This window comes from Pelodiscus sinensis, chromosome 20 (genome assembly GCF_049634645.1).
Source record: "Pelodiscus sinensis isolate JC-2024 chromosome 20, ASM4963464v1, whole genome shotgun sequence".
In the NCBI taxonomy this organism is placed as follows: domain Eukaryota; kingdom Metazoa; phylum Chordata; order Testudines; family Trionychidae; genus Pelodiscus; species Pelodiscus sinensis.
In genome coordinates this window covers 27,458,708-27,478,437 of record NC_134730.1, presented here as the reverse complement: position 1 = coordinate 27,478,437, position 19,730 = coordinate 27,458,708, and the positions used below count along the sequence as shown (strand labels likewise).

General features: G+C 67.7%; 2 protein-coding genes across 3 annotated transcripts; one reads left to right on the top strand and one right to left on the bottom strand.

The window, feature by feature from the left end:
- Positions 1-1,945: 1,945 nt before the first annotated feature.
- On the bottom strand, positions 1,946-9,181 carry LOC142819139 (neurotrophin receptor-interacting factor homolog). Its single transcript, XM_075904064.1, has 2 exons — positions 8,748-9,181; positions 1,946-6,740 (listed from the first exon to the last, which is right to left on the bottom strand). The coding sequence occupies exon 2, from the start codon at positions 6,550-6,552 to the stop codon at positions 5,878-5,880; it is 675 nt and encodes a 224-aa protein (XP_075760179.1). The 5' UTR covers positions 6,553-6,740; positions 8,748-9,181; the 3' UTR covers positions 1,946-5,877.
- Positions 9,182-11,007: 1,826 nt separating this feature from the next.
- On the top strand, positions 11,008-18,991 carry FSCN2 (fascin actin-bundling protein 2, retinal). 2 transcript variants are annotated; one of them, XM_075904059.1, is made up of 5 exons: positions 11,008-12,226; positions 15,740-15,896; positions 16,460-16,581; positions 16,830-16,997; positions 18,764-18,991. In XM_075904059.1, the coding sequence occupies exons 1-5, from the start codon at positions 11,404-11,406 to the stop codon at positions 18,967-18,969; spliced, it is 1,476 nt and encodes a 491-aa protein (XP_075760174.1). In that variant the 5' UTR covers positions 11,008-11,403; the 3' UTR covers positions 18,970-18,991. The 2 variants fall into 2 exon arrangements, with proteins under 2 accessions (XP_075760174.1, XP_075760175.1); XM_075904060.1 differs by having other exon boundaries at positions 16,719-16,997.
- The last annotated feature ends 739 nt before the right edge of the window (positions 18,992-19,730 follow it).

Genomic DNA, 19,730 nt, shown 5'->3' with positions numbered 1-19,730 from the left:
CCAACTCCCAGTGTACAGTACGAGGGGCAGGGCCTGATTCCCCCTCTGGGGTGGGGTCTATGGGGCAGGCCCCCCAGGGCCCGGGAGCGGGGAACTTGCATCGTTTCGCCCTGCTGTGCCGTGCCCAGCCAGGCTCTCCCCAGAATGTGTCACTCGCTGGCAGGGTGACGTGCAGGGGGTGCCACCTGCACCGAAACCTCCCCCGTGGGCGTGGGCAGCAGGTGGAGCTACCCAGGTGGCACCAGGGAGCCTGTGGCATGTCTATATTTGGTGATCTTGGGCTGCTGGCTGGGAGCCCGGCCTGTCTGGGCTGGGAGCCGCTCCCACCTTGCAAACACACCCAGCCGGCTCCGGGCGGGACGGGGCTTTCACTTCCCCGCCTGGTGATGGGGACAGACAGGGCGTTCTTAGTAGTGCCATGGGGCACAGCCCTGCCCCCCCACCGGGAGAGCAACAGGCTGCCCCAATCTCTCTGCCCTCCACAGCCTCCGGGGCGCGGGGGTCACGTCCCCCGCTCTGCCAGGGCCTGGGGGGTCTGGGGCCGTGGCGAGGGGTGAAAGATGCGGGCGTATGGGGAAGCCGGGCAGGGCTGGGAGCTTGAGGGGGCTGGGGGTGAAGGTGGACAGAGATTTGGGGCGGGGGGGGGACTCTCCTGCCCACTCTGAGCTGCCGCAGCCTGTTCTCCCCAGCTCTGGGGGAGGGGGCGCTGCCCCCGCTCTCCCAAGGCCCCTTCTGCAGCCCCGTGACTGCTGCCCCCATCCCAGAGTGGCTTTGATTTGGGCGTGCGCCCCCCCCCCCCGGCTGCCCATGTGCCCTGCTGGGCAGCTCTGCTCTCCAGCACCTCCCCAGGGGTGCGAGGGGGGGAGGGTTGCTGCCCAGCCCACGGCTGCAGCCAGGCAGGGTTCGGCTCGGTTGCATAACTGCACCTCTGCCTCCCTGGAAAACAGAGAACCACTCAGCCGGTCACCGGCACTGCCCAGGGGCCTGCCCGTTCCACAGGGCCACGGCGCCGGCGGCGGGCACGGCGTGGCCTTTCCGAGGGCCCACCCGCCTGCCCCTGGCATGCCAGAGCCCCCCCCGGGAGCCCCCCAGCTGTAAAGACACAAATAACATCGAGTCATCTGCAGCCGTAGGGCCGTGGGCGGGGTCAGGAAGAAACTCCCCCGACCCCACAGCCAAACCACAGCGCGTACAACCCCCCCCACCCCCCCCGTGCTGCCGGATGGGGTGTTCCCACTGCCGGTGGCAGGACCTGGGGCTAGCGGGACCCCTGGATTCCCCACACACTCGGCGTGACCCCTGGAGGCGGTGGGGGGCAGAGATATTGAGGGCAGCTGTGCGCGCTGTGGCTCTCCCTGGGGGGGGCTCAGGCTCAGCGGGGGCCTGCTCCCCCTTGCACGGCAGCTGAGCAGGGCGGAGAGTGTCGGGGGGGGGGATTCTGGCCCTGACCCCCCCCTCGCTGCTGCAGCATCGCGTGCCAGAACCGTCACAAGCCCGCGCCGGCCGCACGCTGCCCTCCACGGCCACGCTGCCCGGGTGTGAGCGTGGCCGGGCCGGCGCGGGGCGTTGGCGGGGCGCCGGGGAGCTGGGCGCTGGCATTTGCCGGGTTGCAGTGCCGCAGATGCCGGGCAGCTGCCAGCCAGTCCTCTCGCTCTGAAAGGAGGAAGCAGCCATTAGCGGAGGGCTGAGACAGGCGCGGGGGGGCAGCCCCAGTCATGCTCCCTGCCCCGCCTTGGGCAGTTCCCCTCCGAGAGTCCCCCCGGCCATGTCTCCGCTGGGCAGGGTGGCCAGGAATTTAAAGGCCGTGGCTGGTCTACTCGCCAGATTGCCCCACCATGACCAGGGGCTTTGGGTCTCCTCGTTTCCCCCAACCCCTCTCTTGCCCAGCACGCCAGGGCAACCCTCTGCGCTGCGCAGACCCTGGTGCCGGGGAGAGGCGGGGTAGGGCACTGGCCCGGGGAAGCCGCCTGGAAGGACCCCCGGCCGGCTCCCGCCCCGCAAAGGGACGTTTGCCTTAGGGTCAGACCCCCGGCCCTGATCCTCTCCGCCAGACACGTTAGCAAAGTGCCAGGCGAGCGGTCTCCCTGCATCCCACGCTGGCCGGGCGGGGCTGCCCGGCTCCTGTCCTCAGACGCGTCTGACCTGGGGGGCACCAGCTACCAGGCCACTGGACGGTGGCTTTGGAGGTAATTCCCGTCTCGACAAGAGAGGGATGGAAGAATTGTCCTGCCTCTTCCCCTGCCCTGGAGCCGTGGGTCCCAAACTCACCCTTAGACGCCAGCCCGGAGCCCTGGGGGGGCTCAGAAGAGTCATGCCATTTTTCCCCCCGCCCCCCGAGTCTGGCAAGACGCAGGAGCCCCCGTTTCCACCCCCACGGTGTCTGCCAGTCTCCGCCCCCCGGCCCGGGAGCCAGAAAGTTGATCCTCACGGCCCAAGTTCCGGGTTCAGCAGGGCCTGGTCTGGAGGGGCTGCACACCCCTGCGCTGCCATTCCACCTGCCTCGGGGCAGTCTGGAGCGGACGGCGTCCCCGGAGATCCCTGGCTACGGCTCTATGCCAGGGACTGGGGGAGGTGGGCTGGCTCACGGGACTCCAGGCACACTGGCCACAGCCGGCTGCCAGGTTAAAATCCCCCGGCTCCCCTGTGGTCTCTCGGGGAGTGCCCTGGGGTGCCTGGGGCCGGCGGGGAGAATGGAGGGAAATGCGTCGATTCCCCACCCTGCGGCCCTCTTCCCGGCAGACTGCACCAGCAGGCTCCAGAGCTCGCCCGGGCTGCTCCCAGAACCCGCACTTCCAGGAAGGCCCCCGGATGACGCAGCCCCTCCCGGAGCCTTCTCCAGCCTGAGGCAGCTCCAGGCACCGCACCGCCCTTGGCTCTGTGGCGTTTCGCCAGGCGATCAATAACCCTGGCTAGAGCCAGCGCAGGGAGGGGCGGCTCTATCGCTAGCCCCCGCCCAGCTCGGCCCGGCCCAGCTGTGCCTGCGGCCAGGGGCTGTTCTTGTCTCGGCTCCAGGACAGAGCAAGCAGGCGCCAATCACGGTGCCGGCTCGGGCGCCCTCAGGGCCGGTCGCTCCTGATTCACCGCAGGAGGGGTCTGGTCCCCGCAGGGCAGGTTTGCCAGAGGAAGGAGCAGGCAGAAATGGTGCCTGAGCTGCCCCGGCGGCTCTAGGAAGCGCTGGCCTCCCAGGGGGCGAAGGAGCAGACCTGGGCACACGGTGCTGGGGCTCAGCGCCCCCCCCAGCACCACACCGCGTCCCTCACGGAGAAGGCCCCGCCCCATTTGGAGACCCTCCGGCTGGCCCCTAAGTCACAGGGCCGAGTCGGGACCCACCCAGCCCCTGGTGCATTACGCCATTCCTGGCCCGGCTTCCCCCGCTCCTGCCGCCCACGCCCATCACCCCGAGCAGCCCCCGGGAGAATCCCCCCAGTGCGGAGTCTCCCCCAGGCTGGGCGGGGGGCGTCTCGCTAGCCAAACCCGGGGGGCTGCGCAGTGGGGGGGTGGGAGCCCCTTGCAGAAGGGGTCTGGGCCGGCTCATGCTGCCCTCCCCGGCCAGAGCTCTGCTCCCACACAGCCAGCCGGGCTCGGGCATTTCCTGGGGGTCCCTGGGATTGGGATAACACGGAGCAGCCTCTGCCTGGGGAGGGGGGTCACGACAGCTCTGCAGCTGGACCCGGTGACCAGCCCCAGCCCCAGGCAAAGGGGAACCCCGCTGGAGGGAGGGGGCAGGGGAAACCCTCGCTCCAGCCCGGCGCTCACACACCAGCCGTGGGATGAGCGGCTCAGATCGCGGCTGGCTGCCTTCGGAATCGCGCAGGGGGCCTGGTTTGCCTCCTGCTTTCTGGCCTGGCCGTGTGCCGGGTGTGACGGCGCGTTGGGGCCCCCGCCTCCTGCACCCCCGAAATGGCACGAACAGACTCCACCAGCCGGTAGGACAGAGGGAGTTTATTGCCTCTCCAGGATACAGCACAGCACAGATGTCACCAGGTTACAGGGCAGGCCTAGGATGCCTCAGCCCCCCTTGATATGGGGGGGGTCTCGGCTTCTAAACCCCCCAGCCTGTTGCTGAGGCTGCTTCCTCCATGCTCCCAGACAGACACTCACTCCCTCTCCTCCAGCCCTGCCCCCCAGCCCGGGCGTCATTCCACCTTCCTTTGTTCCTCTCCATGGGGGGTAGCTGGGCGGGCAGGTTGAGAGACCCCTTTGCATAGTGACTCATCCCTGTCCTTCTGGGCTGTGGTACCAGCAGCAGCCAGTGGGGGTTACCCCAGAACCAGCAGCATAGAAACCAGCCAGGTACCCCCACTACGTCACAGTTCTCCCCCCTCTGAGAGCGAACTGAGCAGGGTCACTCTGCTCGTGACCTAGGGAAGTTCGGGTCCTCTGCGTGGGAACCCGCCCTGGGGACATGGGTGCTCCCCTTGACTCGGGCCGGCCGCGGCGAGGCCCCACATGAGCTGGCTTCCCTCTGTCCACTCGCCGCACCGCTCCGGGGGGACTGGCACAGGCCTGTCCTCGGGGGTCACACCCACCCTTCCGCTGGCCTTGATCTCTGGCCAGGGTCTCTCGGGCCGGGGCCATGAGCCCAGCGAGCCTTCTCTGGACAGCCAGGGCGGCTTCCACCCCCGACGCTCCATCCAGCGGGGTCTTCCCCTCCCATAACTCTCTCAGCAAGCCCAGAGGGTCCTCTATCTGGGGTAGAGACCCCCAAGCCGCTTTCCTCCTGTCTTGGGCCTTCCCGCCCCTCTGGCAGGAGTCACAGGACCGGCAGTACCACTGCACGGCTGCAAACATCCCTGGCCAGTAGAAGTGTTGGAGCAGCCTCAGCCGGGTGCTCCGGATCGCCCGGTGGCCCACCACGGGGACGTCGTGGGCCAAATACAGCAGCTTGAGGCAATACTTTCGGGGGACGACCAGCTGCCGCTGGACCCCCCAGGCCCTTACCTTCCGGGGGGGAAGCCATTCCCGGAACAGGAATCCCCGCTCCCACAGGAATCTCTCTTGGCCACCTCTCCCCAGGGGCTGAGCCGCCCGGAGGCCAGCCTGGTCCCTCAGCCTCTGCAAGGAGGGGTCTGCCTGCACCTCAGCCTGGAATTCAGCCGCTGAGGCAGGGATCGGGACCTGTTCCCCACCTTTGCCTAGGTCCAGAGTCCCAGCCTGGCTGGACCCCATGTCCACCGTGATGGTACCTCAAGGACCCTGTCGGGAGGCCTCCCCTGGAGCCAGGTTGCCAGCCCCTCGTTGGCTCTGGCTACGGGTGGTGACTAGAGCCTGCTGGGATTCATGGGGCCACTCCTGTAGGTCATTCCCCATCAGAACCTTGGTGGGCAAGTGCGGGTGCACCCCCATTTCCTTGAGGCCTTCCTTCGCCCCCCATTTCAGATGCACCCTGGCTACAGGCACCTTAAACGGGGACCCATCTATGCCCTTCAGGGTCAGCTGGGTGTGGGGTAGTATCCGCTCTGGGGCCACTATGTCGGATCGGGCCAGCGTCACCTCCGCCCCCGTGTCCCAGAAGCCCGTCACCTTCCTACCATCCACCTCCAGGGGTATGAGGCACTCGCTCCGCAGGGGCCGTCCTGCCCCCACCCGGTACACGGAGAAATCCGCCTCCCGAGGGTCAGGTCTCCCAGGGGAGGTGCACTGAGCATCCTTCCCCTCTCTCTAAGCTGAGGTTTGCCTGCCAGCCCCTGCCTCTGGGGCAGCCTGCCCTTCCTCCCGCCCCAGCCAGTTAACCCTGGAAAGTCCCCGGTCCTGGGACCTGGTGCACTGAGCCCTCTTGTGGCCTTTTTGCCCACAGCGCTGGCAAGTTAGGCTTTGGGCTGTCTCTGTCCCGGCCCTGGCTGGTTCTCTGGGGCACAGGCGACCTGTTCCTTGGGCTCACCTCGGAGTTGACTCCCGCCGTCGCTCAGCCAAGACCCGGTCTCTGCGCGATTCCCTTTCTCTCCGGGACTCCCGTTCACACCCGGACCGGCTCTCCGTGAACTCATCCGCCAGCCTCCCGGCCTCCTGGGGGTTCTCTGGTCTCCGGTCCTTGAGCCACAGCCTCAGTTTGGGTGGGCACGCTTCATAGAACTGCTCCATCATGACCAGCTTGAGCAGCTCCTCTGCGGCCTGGGCTCCGACTCCAGACACCCACTTGCGGCCGTATTGCGCCAGGCGGGAGGCCAGATCCACATAGGTCTCCCGTGGCCCTTTCTGTACCCCCCGGAACTTCTTCCTGTACATCTCGGGGGTCAGCCTGAACTTGTGCAGCAGGGCCTCCTTGACTCGGTTGTAATCCCCTGGCTGTAGGTCCTCCAGCTGACTGAGCACTCCGGCCGCCTCCTGGCTCAGTGCGGGGATGAGCTCCTGCAGCCAGTCAACTGGGGGGACCCATTGCAGTCCACAGGCCCTCTCAAAGGAGCTGAGGAACCCGTCCATGTCGCCCATGTCCTTCAGTTGGGCCACCACGAGCCTCTCCAAGCGTCTCACAGCCCTGGGACCCTGGGGTGCATCCGCACTCGGCGCAGCTGGGGCCCCCGCCGGTTCTCCGCTCTGCCATGGCCAGCTCATGCTGCCGCTGCCTCTCTCGGTCCTCTACTTCCAATTCCTTCATCCGCAGCTGGATCTCCAGCCGCTGCAGCTCCACTGGGCTGGCCCCTGCCCTAGATGGGCCACGGCTTGCAGGCCTCCCGGGGGAAGCTGTCCCGTCTCTCCGGCAGGCTCCAGTGCTCTGCCCCCTCTCCGAGGGTATGTCTACACTACAAAGTTAATTCGAACGAACGGACGTTAGTTCAAATTAACTTTGATAGGCGCTACACTAGCGCTCCGCTAGTTCGAACTTAATTCAAACTAACGGAGCGCTTAGTTCGAACTAGGTAAACCTCATTCTACGAGGACTAAGCCTAGTTCGAACTTACTAGTTCGAATTAAGGGCTGTGTAGCCCCTTAATTCGAACTAGTGGGAGGCTAGCCCTCCCCAGCTTTCCCTGGTGGCCACTCTGGCCAACACCAGGGAAACTCGTCTGCACCCCTCCCGGCCCCGGGCCCCTTAAAGGGGCACAGGCTGGCTACGGTGCCCATGCCAGGTGCAAGCCTGCCAGCACCCAGCCAGCAGACCCTGCACCTGGCACGGCTCAAGCCAGCCACCCGATGCCCCCCAGCCCTCCCCCTCTTCCCGGGACCAGGCTGGCAGCTCCCGGGAGCTTGCCCGGGACCGCAAGAGGCGGGTACCCGCCTGGTCTAGTGTGGACATCGTGGACCTCGTCCACGACCTCCGCACTAGGCACAGGAAAGTGGCCGTCTAGGGCAGGAGAGCTGCCAGCCTGGCCACCCAGGAAAAGGTGTGCATGAAAATCAAGGTGGTCCACTGAGACCCCCGACCCTGAGCCCTGAGCTTACAATGGCCGTCCTGGGTCAGTCCAAAGGTCCATCTAGCCCAGTAGCCTGTCTGCCGACAGCGGCCAACCCTAGGGACCCTGGAGGGGATGGACCGAAGACAGTGACCAAGCCATTTGTCTCGTGCCATCCCTCTCCAGCCTTCCACAAACTTCGGGCAGGGACACCACTCCTACCCCCTGGCTAATATCACTCCATGGACCCAACCTCCATCACTTTATCTCACTTCTCTTTAAACTCTGTTCTAGTTCTAGCCTTCACAGCCTCCTGCAGCAAGGAGTTCCACAGGTTGACTATTTGCTTTGTGAAGAACAACTTTCTGTTACTAGTTTGAAGCCTGCTACCTATTCCTTTCCTTTGGTGTCCTCTAGTCCTTCTATTATGGGAACTAATGAAGAACTTTTCTGTATGCACCCTCTCCACCCAACTCCTGCTTTTAGAGACCTCTATCCTGTCCCCCCTCCGTCTCCCCTTTTCTAAACTGAAAAGTCCCAGTCTCTTTAGCCTCTCTTCATATGGGACCTGTTCCAAACCCCTGATCATTTTAGTTGCCCTCCCCTCTCCCACCCTCTCTCTTCCCCCTCCCACCTCCTTTTCCCAGTCTCCCCGAGTTTTGTTCAATAAAGAGAGATTCTATTTTTGACCACACGTTTTCTTTATTTTGTACATCAGGAAGGGGGGCTAGGGAAGGGTAAGTGGAAGGAGGTGAGGGAGGAATGGGGTACGAGCCCCCGATGGGGAGGACTGGGCTGGCTCTGCGGGCTTCTGGGGGTGGAACCTCTCCTGCAGCCCCCCAATTGCCCCCTCTCCCCAGATGGCAGCCTGTGGCAAGTGCAGCCGGTCTGATGGCCGAGTGCTGTGATGTGCCCAGTGTGGGCACTCAGGGCACTCCAAGCCAGGACTGCTTTGCAAGCGGGGCACCCCTGAGAACTGTCTGTCCGGGGTGGGGGTCGGGTCCCTTTAAACACAGCCCTCGGCTAGCCTGAGGCAGCAGCTCCATGCTCTAAGTCCTCCTCTGATGCCCTGCCGGCACTGCTTCCGGCCATCCTTAACCCCGGTTCAGGGTCCACTTAATGTGGACATGCTAGTTCGAATTAGCAAAATTTTTTAGTCTGGATCCGTTAGTTCGAATTAGCGCTGTAGTGTAGACATACCCCGAGCCTGACACGCTCCCAGGGGGGGTCTGGCTGCTTCCCCTGGGGACAAGATCCTGGCCCTGTGGCTGGTCATTCTCTTCCAGCTGGGCAATCAGCTGGGCCTTGGTTGCTTTCCACACAGGCAAGCCCCTCTCTCTGCACAGCCCCACCAGCTCTGCCTTCAAGAGTCGGGCGTAGGCCATCTGCCCGCTGGTCCCCTCGGTGCAGACTCACCAGTCTAGTGCTGCAGCGCCCCCCGATTCCCAGGAACCGCTTCGCTCTGTCTCCAGCACGCCTGGCTCCAGGGCTCTTGCTTCTACTGCGCCTTGTCGCTCGCCGCTGGAAGCTCCATCCACGGGGTGCAGTGCATCCCACTTCTGACACCAGTGTGACGACGCATTGGGGGTCCCTCGCCTCCTGCACCCCTGAAATGGCACAAACAGATGCCACCAGCCAGTAGAACTGAGGGAGTTTATTGCTTCCCCAGGATACAGCACAGCACAGATGTCACCAGGTTACAGGACAGGCCTAGGATGCCTCAGCCCCCCTTGATATGGGGGTGGGGGTCTTGGCTTCTAAACCCCCCAGCCTGTTGCTGAGGCTGCTTCCTCCATGCTCCCAGACAGACACTCACTCCCTCTCCTCCAGCCCTGCCCCCCGGCCAGGGGCGACATTCCACCTTCCTTTGTTTCTCTCCGGGGGGGAGGGGGGGGGGTAGCTGGTCGGACAGGTTGAGGGGGCCTCTTTGCATAATGTCTCACTCCCTGTCCTTCTGGGCTGTGGTCCTGGCAGCAGCCAGTGGGGGTTACCACAGAGCCAGCATAGAAAGCAGCCCAATACCCCCACTACCTCACACCGGGGAAGCCCCAAGTGCAGGAATCCCTTCGCCTGGCCCAGGAATGCAGCCACCTCTGGGGTGGAGCCCAGCTACGATTTAACAGCTGGACAATACAGGCATCTAGGACGGGAAGTGAGCCCCGGCTTAGACCCTGCAGGGGCAGGTTGGATCCTGCTGTAGCCTGGCTACAACCAGAATGAATTACGAGGCGGGATCCCGCTCCGATCCCTCCCCAAACCAGGGCTCGGTAACCCGCCTTCTGCCATCCTCCAGCGGGCAGGCGGCAGAGACGTCTCCACCCACTAACGAGCCTCGAGGGGGGCCCAGCGGGCATGGTGAAGTGCCCGCCCCGGCGTGACCCCTTCTGAGTCCAGGTGCTGAATTTGACCCAGGATCTTCTAGCCTCTCCGGGCCTGACAGAAGCAGGATGCCGGCGGGCGCGCTGGGGAGGGGGCTGCGGGCTCTGGCGGGCGGGTCAGGGCCCCCGTGAAACACTGGTGCAGCCGAGCCCCCAGCGGGCCAGGCCGGACACACAACCTGCCCGCTGCGGATCCGTTACCGCGCTGCCTCCCTTCCGGCCGGCCTGCGCGCCGCGGTGCCTCCCCCGCGGCTCAGGTAACGGGCACCTGGCTGCAGGCCGGGGGGAGCCGGGCCCGGGCGGCTGTAAGCGGAACCGCCGGAGAAAGCGAGAGCTCCAGCATGAAAAAATTATTAGGCAACCAATCCCCGGGACCTATTTTCAGGGACAATGGCTGCGGCTTGGGCCCGCAGCAACCTGAGCTGCCCGGCAGCCGAGCAATCAGAGCCCGGGCCCGGGCGAGCGAAGCCGTTGAGCCAGGCCAAGGGAGCCGGTGCAAAGGCAGCGGCCCCCCAGCGGGCCACGGCTGATCGCCCCGGCCCTGCAGCCCGGCTGAGTCCCTTGGCTTCCCGGCTGCGCCTCCTGGATCAGGGCCCTTTGTGCGCGGGGCAGCGATGTCCGAGGCCTGGGCCAGGCCGGAGCACAGGACTCCTGGCCTGGCTTCGTCCCTTGCCACCGCGGCTCCCCCTCCCTGCTGCCGGCCTCCCCTCCCCGCCCCTTCTCTCTCCCCGGCTCTTTCCTCCGCGCCTGGCCCAGCCCCGTGGGTGCTCCTCTCCGAGCCCCTCCCCCCGCTGCCAGGGGCCATCTGGCTGCCCGAGGGGGCCAACAGCCCAGCTGGGGTCACGTCTCAGGGCCAGAGGGGGGGTGGCAGCCCCGTGCCCCACAGCAAACTCCTGCCCCGGCTCTCGCTGCGCTGAGCCAAGGGGAGCGATTTGGGGCCCTGTCCCCCGCGGGGCTGCGCTAGGATCCGTCCACAGGCCGCCTGGGCTGGGGGAGAGTGTGGAGCAGCAGGACAGATGGAGGCCAGAGGGATAAAAGGTTTACGCTAATCAAAAGGCCGGGCTAATTGCTAAGGAGCTTAGCGGCTGGAGGTGACCTGCCGAATCAGAGACGCCCGTAACCCTAGCCGGGCACCCACGGGGAGGCTACGCGGCCCCGGCAGGGGCGGATCAGGTTGCGGTCCAAGTTTTCCACCTGAGAGGCGGCCGCAGGGAGGAAGGAGGCAGAACCCGGTGCCAGGGGAAGCGCTCGCCAGCCACGGGACCTGGGCACCCGCCGCCGGCCGGGGGGAACAGCCACGAGCCTGCCCCGCGGGCCCCGGGGAGCTGGGCCACTGTCTCCCGCCGCCACCCCCTCGCCTGCGTCAGCCTGTTGAAATCCGGGCGAGCTCCGTACTCCCCACCGGGCCCCGTTAACCACAGCACCTGAGACATCCCGCCTCCGGCACGGCGCGGCCACGCAGGGGGCCCCGAGGCTGCCGGCGGGGGGACCAGACGTCCCCACGGGGCCAGCGTCGCGGGCTGCAGAGTCGATGAAGGCAAGCGAGGCGGGGCCCGGCGGAGAGGGAGCAGGAACCGGGGCAGCGGCCCGTCCGTGCGGCTGGGACTGAGGCGCCGGGTTCCTTCCCTCTACTCCGGATCCGCCCGGAGCGCTGAGACGGGCTGGGGAGAACCTCGACCTGGGAACGAGCCAAGATGCCGACCAACGGGCTCCCTCAGGTGCTGAAGATCCAGTTCGGCTTGATCAACTGCCAGAACCGCTACCTGACGGCCGAGAGCTTTGGCTACAAGCTCAACGCCTCGGCGCCCAGCCTGAAGAGGAAGCAGATCTGGACCCTGGAGCAGGACGAAGGGGACAGCTCCGTGGTCTTCCTGAGAAGCCACCTGGGCCGGTACCTGGCCGCGGACAAGGACGGGAAGGTGGCGTGTGACGCCGAGGCGCCGGGCAGGGACGGGCGCTTTGCCATCCTCACCCAGTCGGACGGGCGCTGGGCGCTGCAGTCCCTGCCTCACAAGCGCTTCTTCGGGGGCGCCGAGGACCGGCTGTCCTGCTTCGCTCAGGCCGTCACCGAGGCCGAGCTGTGGACCGTCCACCTGGCCACCCACCCGCAGGCCAGCCTGCTGAGCGTCAGCCGGCGGCGCTACGCCCGCCTGAGCGCCCTGGAGGACGAGATCGCCACCGACAGCAACATCCCCTGGGGCGTGGACGCACTCATCACCCTCAGCTTCCAGAGCCGGCGGTACTGCCTGCGCACCTGCGACAGCCGCTACCTGCGCAACGACGGCGCCCTGGTGCCGGAGCCGGGCCCGTGCACCGCCTACACCCTGGAGTTCAAGGCCGGCAAGCTGGCCTTCAAGGACTGCGACGGGAAGTATCTGGCGCCCATGGGGCCCACGGGCACCCTGAAGGCCGGGCGGAGCTCCAAGCCGGGCAAGGACGAGCTGTTTGACCTGGAGGAGAGCCACCCGCAAGTGGTGTTCCTGGCGTCCAACGGCCGCTACGTCTCCATCCGGCAAGGTAAGCGCCCGCCGCGGGCCCTCCCCGCCAGAGGGGCCAGCAGTCTGTGCCAACGCTCTGTAGAAGTGGGGCAGGGGCGGGCACCCTGCCCCCCAAGCAGCTGGAACCAGGGATCCCACTTCCTGGGCACTGCCCTGTCTGTCGTGATGCTGGCTTGGAGGGACCTGCCAGGGGCCCTCTGGGCTCGTGCAGCTCCGGGGTTGGCTGGTCAAAGCTCTTCCGGCTCCTCCCCCTTTCGCAGGGGCATTTCAAGTGGTGGTGGGGGGGGGGTGCACTCCCCACCCTGAGGCCTGAGTAATCACGCAGAACACAGCAACCTGTGGAACTCCCTGCCAGAGGATGGTGTGAAGGCCGGGACCTTAACAGGATTCAGAGAAGAGCTAGATACATTTATGTAGGTCAGGTCCATGGATGGCTGTTAGCCAGGCTGGCTAGGAATAGTGTCCCTGGCCTCTGTGTCTGGGAATGGGTGACGGGGGAGGGATCACGTGAGGATGCCCTGTTCTGTTCCCTCCCTCTGGGGCACCTGGCGCTGGCCACTGTCGGCCGACAGGACACTGGGCTGGCTGCACCGTCGGTCTGACCCCGTCTGTTCCTGTGTCCCCCGTTAACCCCTGGGGGCTGGAGCTGGGGGGGGGGGGGCAGACGCTGGCCCTTTCTCCAGCTAAACAGCTTGACTGCATTCTGCCCCGGGGGGGGGGACATACGGGCTCCCCATGCCACCTCCCTTGCCACGAGCAGCCCTCTGCCTGGCACCCGCGCCACGTGGCCACCACAGAGCAGCAGGACGTGCCTCCTGAATCCCTGTGTCCATGGCCACGTCCCAAGGACGGGCCCCCGGGGGCTGGATTTTAGCTGGGTCTGACCAGCTCGGAGCCACCTCGGCTCCTGGCCTTTCCTCAGCCCTGTTGGCCACCCGGCCGGGCCGGCGACACCTGGCCGGGCGCAGACCGTGGTTGCCAGGGGAACGCACCCGGCTCCTGCCACTGCTGTGCCCGCCGGTGCCTGACGGCTGCAGGCCTTCCAGGGCAGAGCCGCAGCGAAGCCAGAGCCCCTTCGCTCTGCAGAGCAGCCCCCTCCGCACCCAGGCGCCCCCGAGCCCCGGCCGGCCCTTCAAAGCTGCCCCCGTACGGCGCTGGAGCAAGCGGGGCCCAGGGCTGCCAGCTGCCCCATGGGAACGTGGGTTACACCCACGCTAGTGCCAGCTGCAGGCCACTTGCCCAAATCTCTGCGGATGGGTGCGTGGCCACAGCCAGCCGGGTCTCCCGCAGCAGAGCCGGAAAGGAGGCAAGGCCGGGCAGATGGGGCAGGGCGGGGCAGGGCAGGGGAGCTGGCTCCCAGGAGACAGGAAGCCAGCAGGCTGTAAAACTTCCCAGCAGCAACCCTACAATAACAAACGCGGGCGCACAGGCCCCAGGCCAGCGTGGGACCCTACAATAACTCACCAGAGAGCCGCTTCCCAAACGCCATGGCAACGGCAGACAGCGTCCACACGGAGGGAGTGTCCCCCGGCCCGGCTGTGCACTGGGGTGAAGCCTCGCGGCGCCGCGGGACGCGCCCCAGACTTCAGCCAGGGGGCTGTGGACCTGAGCGTGGCCCCTCTGCCGAGCTGGGGGCAGCCTGGCCCATGGAGGCAGCAGATGGCGCTGGAGTTACCACTGTTTGGAGAGGGGGCAGAGCAACTGTGTCCAGGACGTGGGCTGGTTCCCCGTGGCAGCCGTGGCTCAGGGCCCATATACGGCCTGGCAGACATGATGGGAGCTTAGGGGAGGGGGCATTGTGGGGCAGGCTTGGCCCAGCCCGAGCAGAGGCTGGGAGAATTAAGGGTGAAATAGCCCCCTGCCTTGGGTTTGGGGTGGTGAGCTCACGGCATGGCCCAGCCCGAGCAGAGGCTGGGAGAATTAAGGGTGAAATAGCCCCCTGCCTTGGGTTTGGGGTGGTGAGCTCACGGCATGGCCCCACTCAGCCAGCAAGCTCAGGGCGTGACTCCACGTGGCCAGCAAGCTCAGGGCGTGGTCCCACATGGCCAGCAAACTCACGGCATGGCCCCATGTGGCCAGCGAGCTCAGGGTGTGGCCCCACGTGGCCAGCAAGCTCACGGCGTGGCCCCACGTGGCCAGCAAGCTCACGGCGTGGCCCCACGTGGCCAGCAAGCTCACGGCGTGGCCCCACGTGGCCAGCAAGCTCACGGCGTGGCCCCACGCGGCCAGCAAGCTCACAGCATGGCCCCACGCAGCCAGCGAGCTCACGGCATGGCCCCACGCAGCCAGCGAGCTCACGGCATGGCCCCACGCAGCCAGCGAGCTCACGGCGTGGCCCCACGCAGCCAGCGAGCTCACGGCGTGGCCCCACGCAGCCAGCGAGCTCACGGCGTGGCTCCACGTGGCCAGCGAGCTCACGGCGTGGCCCCACGTGGCCAGCGAGCTCACGGCGTGGCCCCATGCAGCCAGCGAGCTCACGGCGTGGCTCCATGCAGCCAGCGAGCTCACAGTGTGGCTCCACGTGGCCAGCGAGCTCATGGCGTGGTCCCATGCAGCCAGCGAGCTCACGGCGTGGCTCCATGCAGCCAGCGAGCTCACGGCGTGGCTCCATGCAGCCAGCGAGCTCACGGTGTGGCTCCATGCAGCCAGCGAGCTCACGGCGTGGCCCCACGTGGCCAGCGAGCTCACGGCGTGGCCCCACGTGGCCAGCGAGCTCACGGCGTGGCTCCATGCAGCCAGCAAGCTCACGGTGTGGCCCCACGTGGCCAGCGAGCTCATGGCGTGGTCCCATGCAGCCAGCGAGCTCACGGTGTGGCTCCATGCAGCCAGCAAGCTCACGGTGTGGCTCCATGCAGCCAGCGAGCTCACGGTGTGGCTCCATGCAGCCAGCGAGCTCATGGCGTGGCTCCATGCAGCCAGCGAGCTCACGGTGTGGCCCCACGTGGCCAGCAAGCTCACAGCAGGCTGCATGCGGCCCAAGCGGCTTACACAGGGGTGATGCTGAGGACTAAGTTATAAATAAGGTCTTTGTGTTTCTGAATCGCTGAGCAGATGGAAACAACAGCAATCAGGTTAATGAGCCCAATTAGCGCTGATTGTCTAGGAGGATTTCCTGGGGGGGGGACCACCGTGGTCTGGCGGATCAGCGGCTCCCTGTGGGAATGCAGGTGAGCGGGGCATGACCGGGAACTGGGCTCAGTGACACGAGCGCCCAGCCATGCCATGCTCTGCCCGGAGCAGGCCCTGATGACAGGGGCTAGCCCCACGGGTGCTGGGCAAGTGCCAGGCAGGGCACTGGGGAGGGAGCTGCCCCTCAGCCCGAGCTCCTACAACGCCGGGGAGATCCAGGAACGTGGGGCCCTGCCCGAGGGACAGCAGGATAAACGGGGAAGCCACATCCTTGTTCTCTCTGAATCCTGATCTACAGCAGCCTCTGCTGGCCCAGCCCTGGGCTCCCCCCAGCTCTGCCGGTGCCCCCCACTCCTGACCCACAGCCCTGGCCTATGCCACGTGGCCTCCTCCTTCCCTGCAGGTGTCAACGTCTCGGCCAATCAGGATGAGGAGATGATCCATGAGACCTTCCAGATGCAAATGGACCGAGAGACCAAGAAGTGCGTCTTCCACTCCAATGTGGGCAGCGCCTGGACCCTGGTGTCCCACGGCGGCATCCAGGTCACTGCTACCAGCACGTGAGTATCGCCGTCGGCTCGCTCCCTGGGCCCCCCGCGCCGGGCGGCAGAGCCACGCCAGCCAGCGCCACAGCTGGGAGCCAGCGCTCCGGGTGGCAGAGCCACGCCAGCCAGCGCCACGGCTGGGAGCCAGCGCTCCGGGTGGCAGAGCCACGCCAGCCAGCGCCACGGCCGGGAGCCAGCGCTCCGGGTGGCAGAGCCACGCCAGCCAGCGCCACGGCCAGGCGCCACGTCCGGGAGCCAGCGCTCCGGGTGGCAGAGCCACGCTAGCCAGCGCCACGGCCAAGCGCCACGTCCGGGAGCCAGTGCTCCGGGTGGCAGAGCCACGCCAGCCAGCGCCACGGCCAGGCGCCACGTCCAGGAGCCAGCGCTCCGGGTGGCAGAGGTGCCAGCTGGACAGAGCGTGCGCCAGGAGCCGTGATCAGGGTGGAAAACCCACTGGGGTCTCTCTGGGTGCTGGGGGCAGGCGCGGGCACCCTCTGTCTGGTACCGGCGTGGGCCAGTCGCCGGGCGCGAAGGACAAAGGCTGCTCCATCTCTGACCCGGTCTCGCTCACCCCCCAGCACCGCCAACACCATGTTCGACATCGAGTGGCGCGGCCGGCGGGTGGCCCTCCAGGCCAGCAATGGCAAGTACATCTGCACCAAGAAGAACGGGCAGCTGGCCGCGGTCAGCGATTCCGTTGGTAAGTCCCGGCTCAGCCGGGGGTAGCGGGAGACCCGAGTGCTGGGGCTCGGTGCCGGCAGGGCCGGGGTGGGCAGGGTTGCTGGGCCGCCGTGGGCGAGATGGGGCGTGTGGCAGCAGCGCCCGCCTCGTGCCAAGGTCCCCCTGGCTACAGGGGGGGGGGCGGGAGTGCCAGTGCCCAGGCCCCGGGAGGGGGCTGCCCACGTGAGTGGCACGAGCCGCTGCCCACAGCCCTGCCGCACTCCCCAGGGGAAGACGAGGAGTTTGTCCTCAAGCTGATCAACCGGCCCATCCTGGTGCTGCGGGGTGACCACGGCTTCGTCGGCTGCCACCGCGGCTCCAACCTGCTGGACGCCAACCGCGCCGCCTACGACGTCTTCCAGCTGCTCTTCAGCGACGGGGCCTACCACATCCGGGGTGAGTGCCGGCCGGGCAGGGGCCTGTATCCGGGGTGAGTGCCGGCCGGGAGGGGGCCTGTATCCGGGGTGAGTGCCGGCCGGGAGGGGGCCTGTATCCGGGGTGAGTGCCGGCCGGGAGGGGGCCTGTATCCGGGGTGAGTGCCGGCCGGGAGGGGGCCTGTATCCGGGGTGAGTGCCGGCCGGGCAGGGGCCTGTATCCGGGTGAGTGCCGGCCCGGCAGGGGCCTGTATCCGGGTGAGTGCCGGCCCGGAAGGGGCCTGTATCCGGGGTGAGTGCCGGACCGGCAGGGGCCTGTATCCGGGTGAGTGCCGGCCCGGAAGGGGCCTGTATCCGGGGTGAGTGCCGGCCCGGCAGGGGCCTGTATCCGGGTGAGTGCCGGCCCGGAAGGGGCCTGTATCCGGGTGAGTGCCGGCCCGGAAGGGGCCTGTATCCGGGGTGAGTGCCGGCCCGGCAGGGGCCTGTATCCGGGGTGAGTGCCGGCCCGGCAGGGGCCTGTATCCTGGGTGAGTGCCGGCCGGGAGGGGGGCCTGTATCCGCGGTGAGTGCCGGCCCGGCGGGGGCCCTGTATCCGGGTGAGTGCCGGCCTGGCGGGGGCCTGTATCCGGGGTGAGTGCCAGCCCGGTGGGGGCCTGTATCCAGGGTGAGTGCCGGCCCGGCGGGGGGCCTGTATCCGGGGTGAGTGCCGGCCCGGTGGGGGCCTGTATCCAGGGTGAGTGCCGGCCCGGCGGGGGGCCTGTATCCCGGGTGGCGGGGGGCCTGTATCCGGGGTGAGTGCCGGCTCTGCAGGGGGCCTATATTCCGGGTGAGTAGCGGCCCGGGGAGGGGGCCTGTATCCGGGGTAAGTGCCGGCCCGGGGAGGGGGCCTGTATCCGGGGTAAGTGCCGGCCTGGTGGGGGGCCTGTATCCCAGGTGAGTGCCGGCCCGGCGGGGGGCCTGTATCCTGGGTGAGTGCCGGCCCAGCGGGGGGCCTGTATCCGGGGTGAGTGCCGGCCCGGGGAGGGGGCCTGTATCCGGGGTAAGTGCCGGCCTGGTGGGGGGCCTGTATCCCAGGTGAGTGCCGGCCCGGCGGGGGGCCTGTATCCCAGGTGAGTGCCGGCCCAGCGGGGGGCCTGTATCCCAGGTGAGTGCCGGCCCGGGGAGGGGGCCTGTATCCGGGGTAAGTGCCGGCCCAGCGGGGGGCCTGTATCCCAGGTGAGTGCCGGCCCGGGGAGGGGGCCTGTATCCGGGGTAAGTGCCGGCCTGGTGGGGGGCCTGTATCCCAGGTGAGTGCCGGCCCGGCGGGGGGCCTGTATCCTGGGTGAGTGCCGGCCCAGCGGGGGGCCTGTATCCGGGGTGAGTGCCGGCCCGGGGAGGGGGCCTGTATCCGGGGTAAGTGCCGGCCTGGTGGGGGGCCTGTATCCCAGGTGAGTGCCGGCCCGGCGGGGGGCCTGTATCCCAGGTGAGTGCCGGCCCAGCGGGGGGCCTGTATCCCAGGTGAGTGCCGGCCCGGGGAGGGGGCCTGTATCCGGGGTAAGTGCCGGCCCAGCGGGGGGCCTGTATCCCAGGTGAGTGCCGGCCCGGGGAGGGGGCCTGTATCCGGGGTAAGTGCCGGCCTGGTGGGGGGCCTGTATCCCAGGTGAGTGCCGGCCCGGCGGGGGGCCTGTATCCCAGGTGAGTGCCGGCCCGGCGGGGGGCCTGTATCCCGGGTGAGTTGCGGCCGGGCAGGGGGCGGACACATGACCTGGCAGGGCCCTGCGCCCACCTGCCCCTCTGCTCTCTCCCCAGGCCTTGGCGGCAAGTTCTGGTACGTGGCCAGCAGCGGTGCCGTGTGCAGCGACGGCGAGACGCCCGAGGATTTCTTCTTTGAGTTCCGGGCACGCGGGCGCGTTGCCATCCGCGGGAAGAACGGCAAATACCTGCGGGGGGACCCGTCTGGCACCCTGCGCGCCGACGCCGACTCCCTGCCCCGCGCCACGCTCTGGGAGTACTGACCCCGCGCCCCCCCAGTGCAGCGCCCCCTCGGGCCCGGCCTGGCCCTGCTGAACGCGCCCCCGATGCTGGGCAGGGAGCCCAAGAGGGCGTGTGCCCCTCCTGGCAGCCGCGCTGGGGCGGGGCTGGGCTGGGGCCGGGAGCCGCGTTCGCCCGTCCCCGGGTGGCTTGGGGAGATTGACGTGTAGACCCCGGTGTTAGCGCCGGCCAGGGCTCCCCCCGCCCTGCCCCCGAGCTCATTAAAACCCCGTTGAGTTGCACACGGGGAGGGTCGCTCGTCTTCCTTCTGTGGCAGTGCCCCGGAGGGCCCTGGCAATCCATTGTCGGGGGGGGGGCTTGCCCATGCCAGCGGCCTGAGAGCCACCAGGCCCCACCGTGGCCCGGGCTGTGAGTCCTAGACCCACACTGGCCGTGCTGGCACCAGCCCCCAGGCATAGCCCGGACAGGAGGTGAGCTGCCTGCCGCTGGCTCTGTCCCTGGGCCTGGGGCTCCCTCCCTGTGGCTCGCCCCCTGCCCCCCTTGCTCGCCCAGGCCCACAGCCGCAGATGCTGCTTTCCTGGGCACATTTGCCAGCCCTGCCAGGGCTGGGGGGGGAAATCCGGGCTGAAGAGGAAGGAGGAGGGGGGAGGCTGCAGGAATGAGGGGCCCTGGGGTCACAGGGGAGAAGATGGGGACTAGGTGGGGGGGGGGGGGCAGAGTCCAGGCAGCAGTGGCCCTGGTCCCAGCCCCGGGGTGGCTCTGCAGGGCATGTGGGCAGGGTTAA

Excerpts from the sequence above, each read along its gene's own strand:
- LOC142819139 (XM_075904064.1), bottom strand. The coding sequence starts at position 6,552 with ATGAGCTGGCCATGGCAGAGCGGAGAACCGGCGGGGGCCCCAGCTGCG.
- FSCN2 (XM_075904060.1), top strand. The coding sequence starts at position 11,404 with ATGCCGACCAACGGGCTCCCTCAGGTGCTGAAGATCCAGTTCGGCTTG. Across the intron at positions 15,897-16,459 it reads CAGGTCACTGCTACCAGCAC|CACCGCCAACACCATGTTCG; the intron begins GTGAGTATCGCC and ends CTCACCCCCCAG. Across the intron at positions 16,582-16,718 it reads CGCGGTCAGCGATTCCGTTG|GTCCCCCTGGCTACAGGGGG; the intron begins GTAAGTCCCGGC and ends CCTCGTGCCAAG.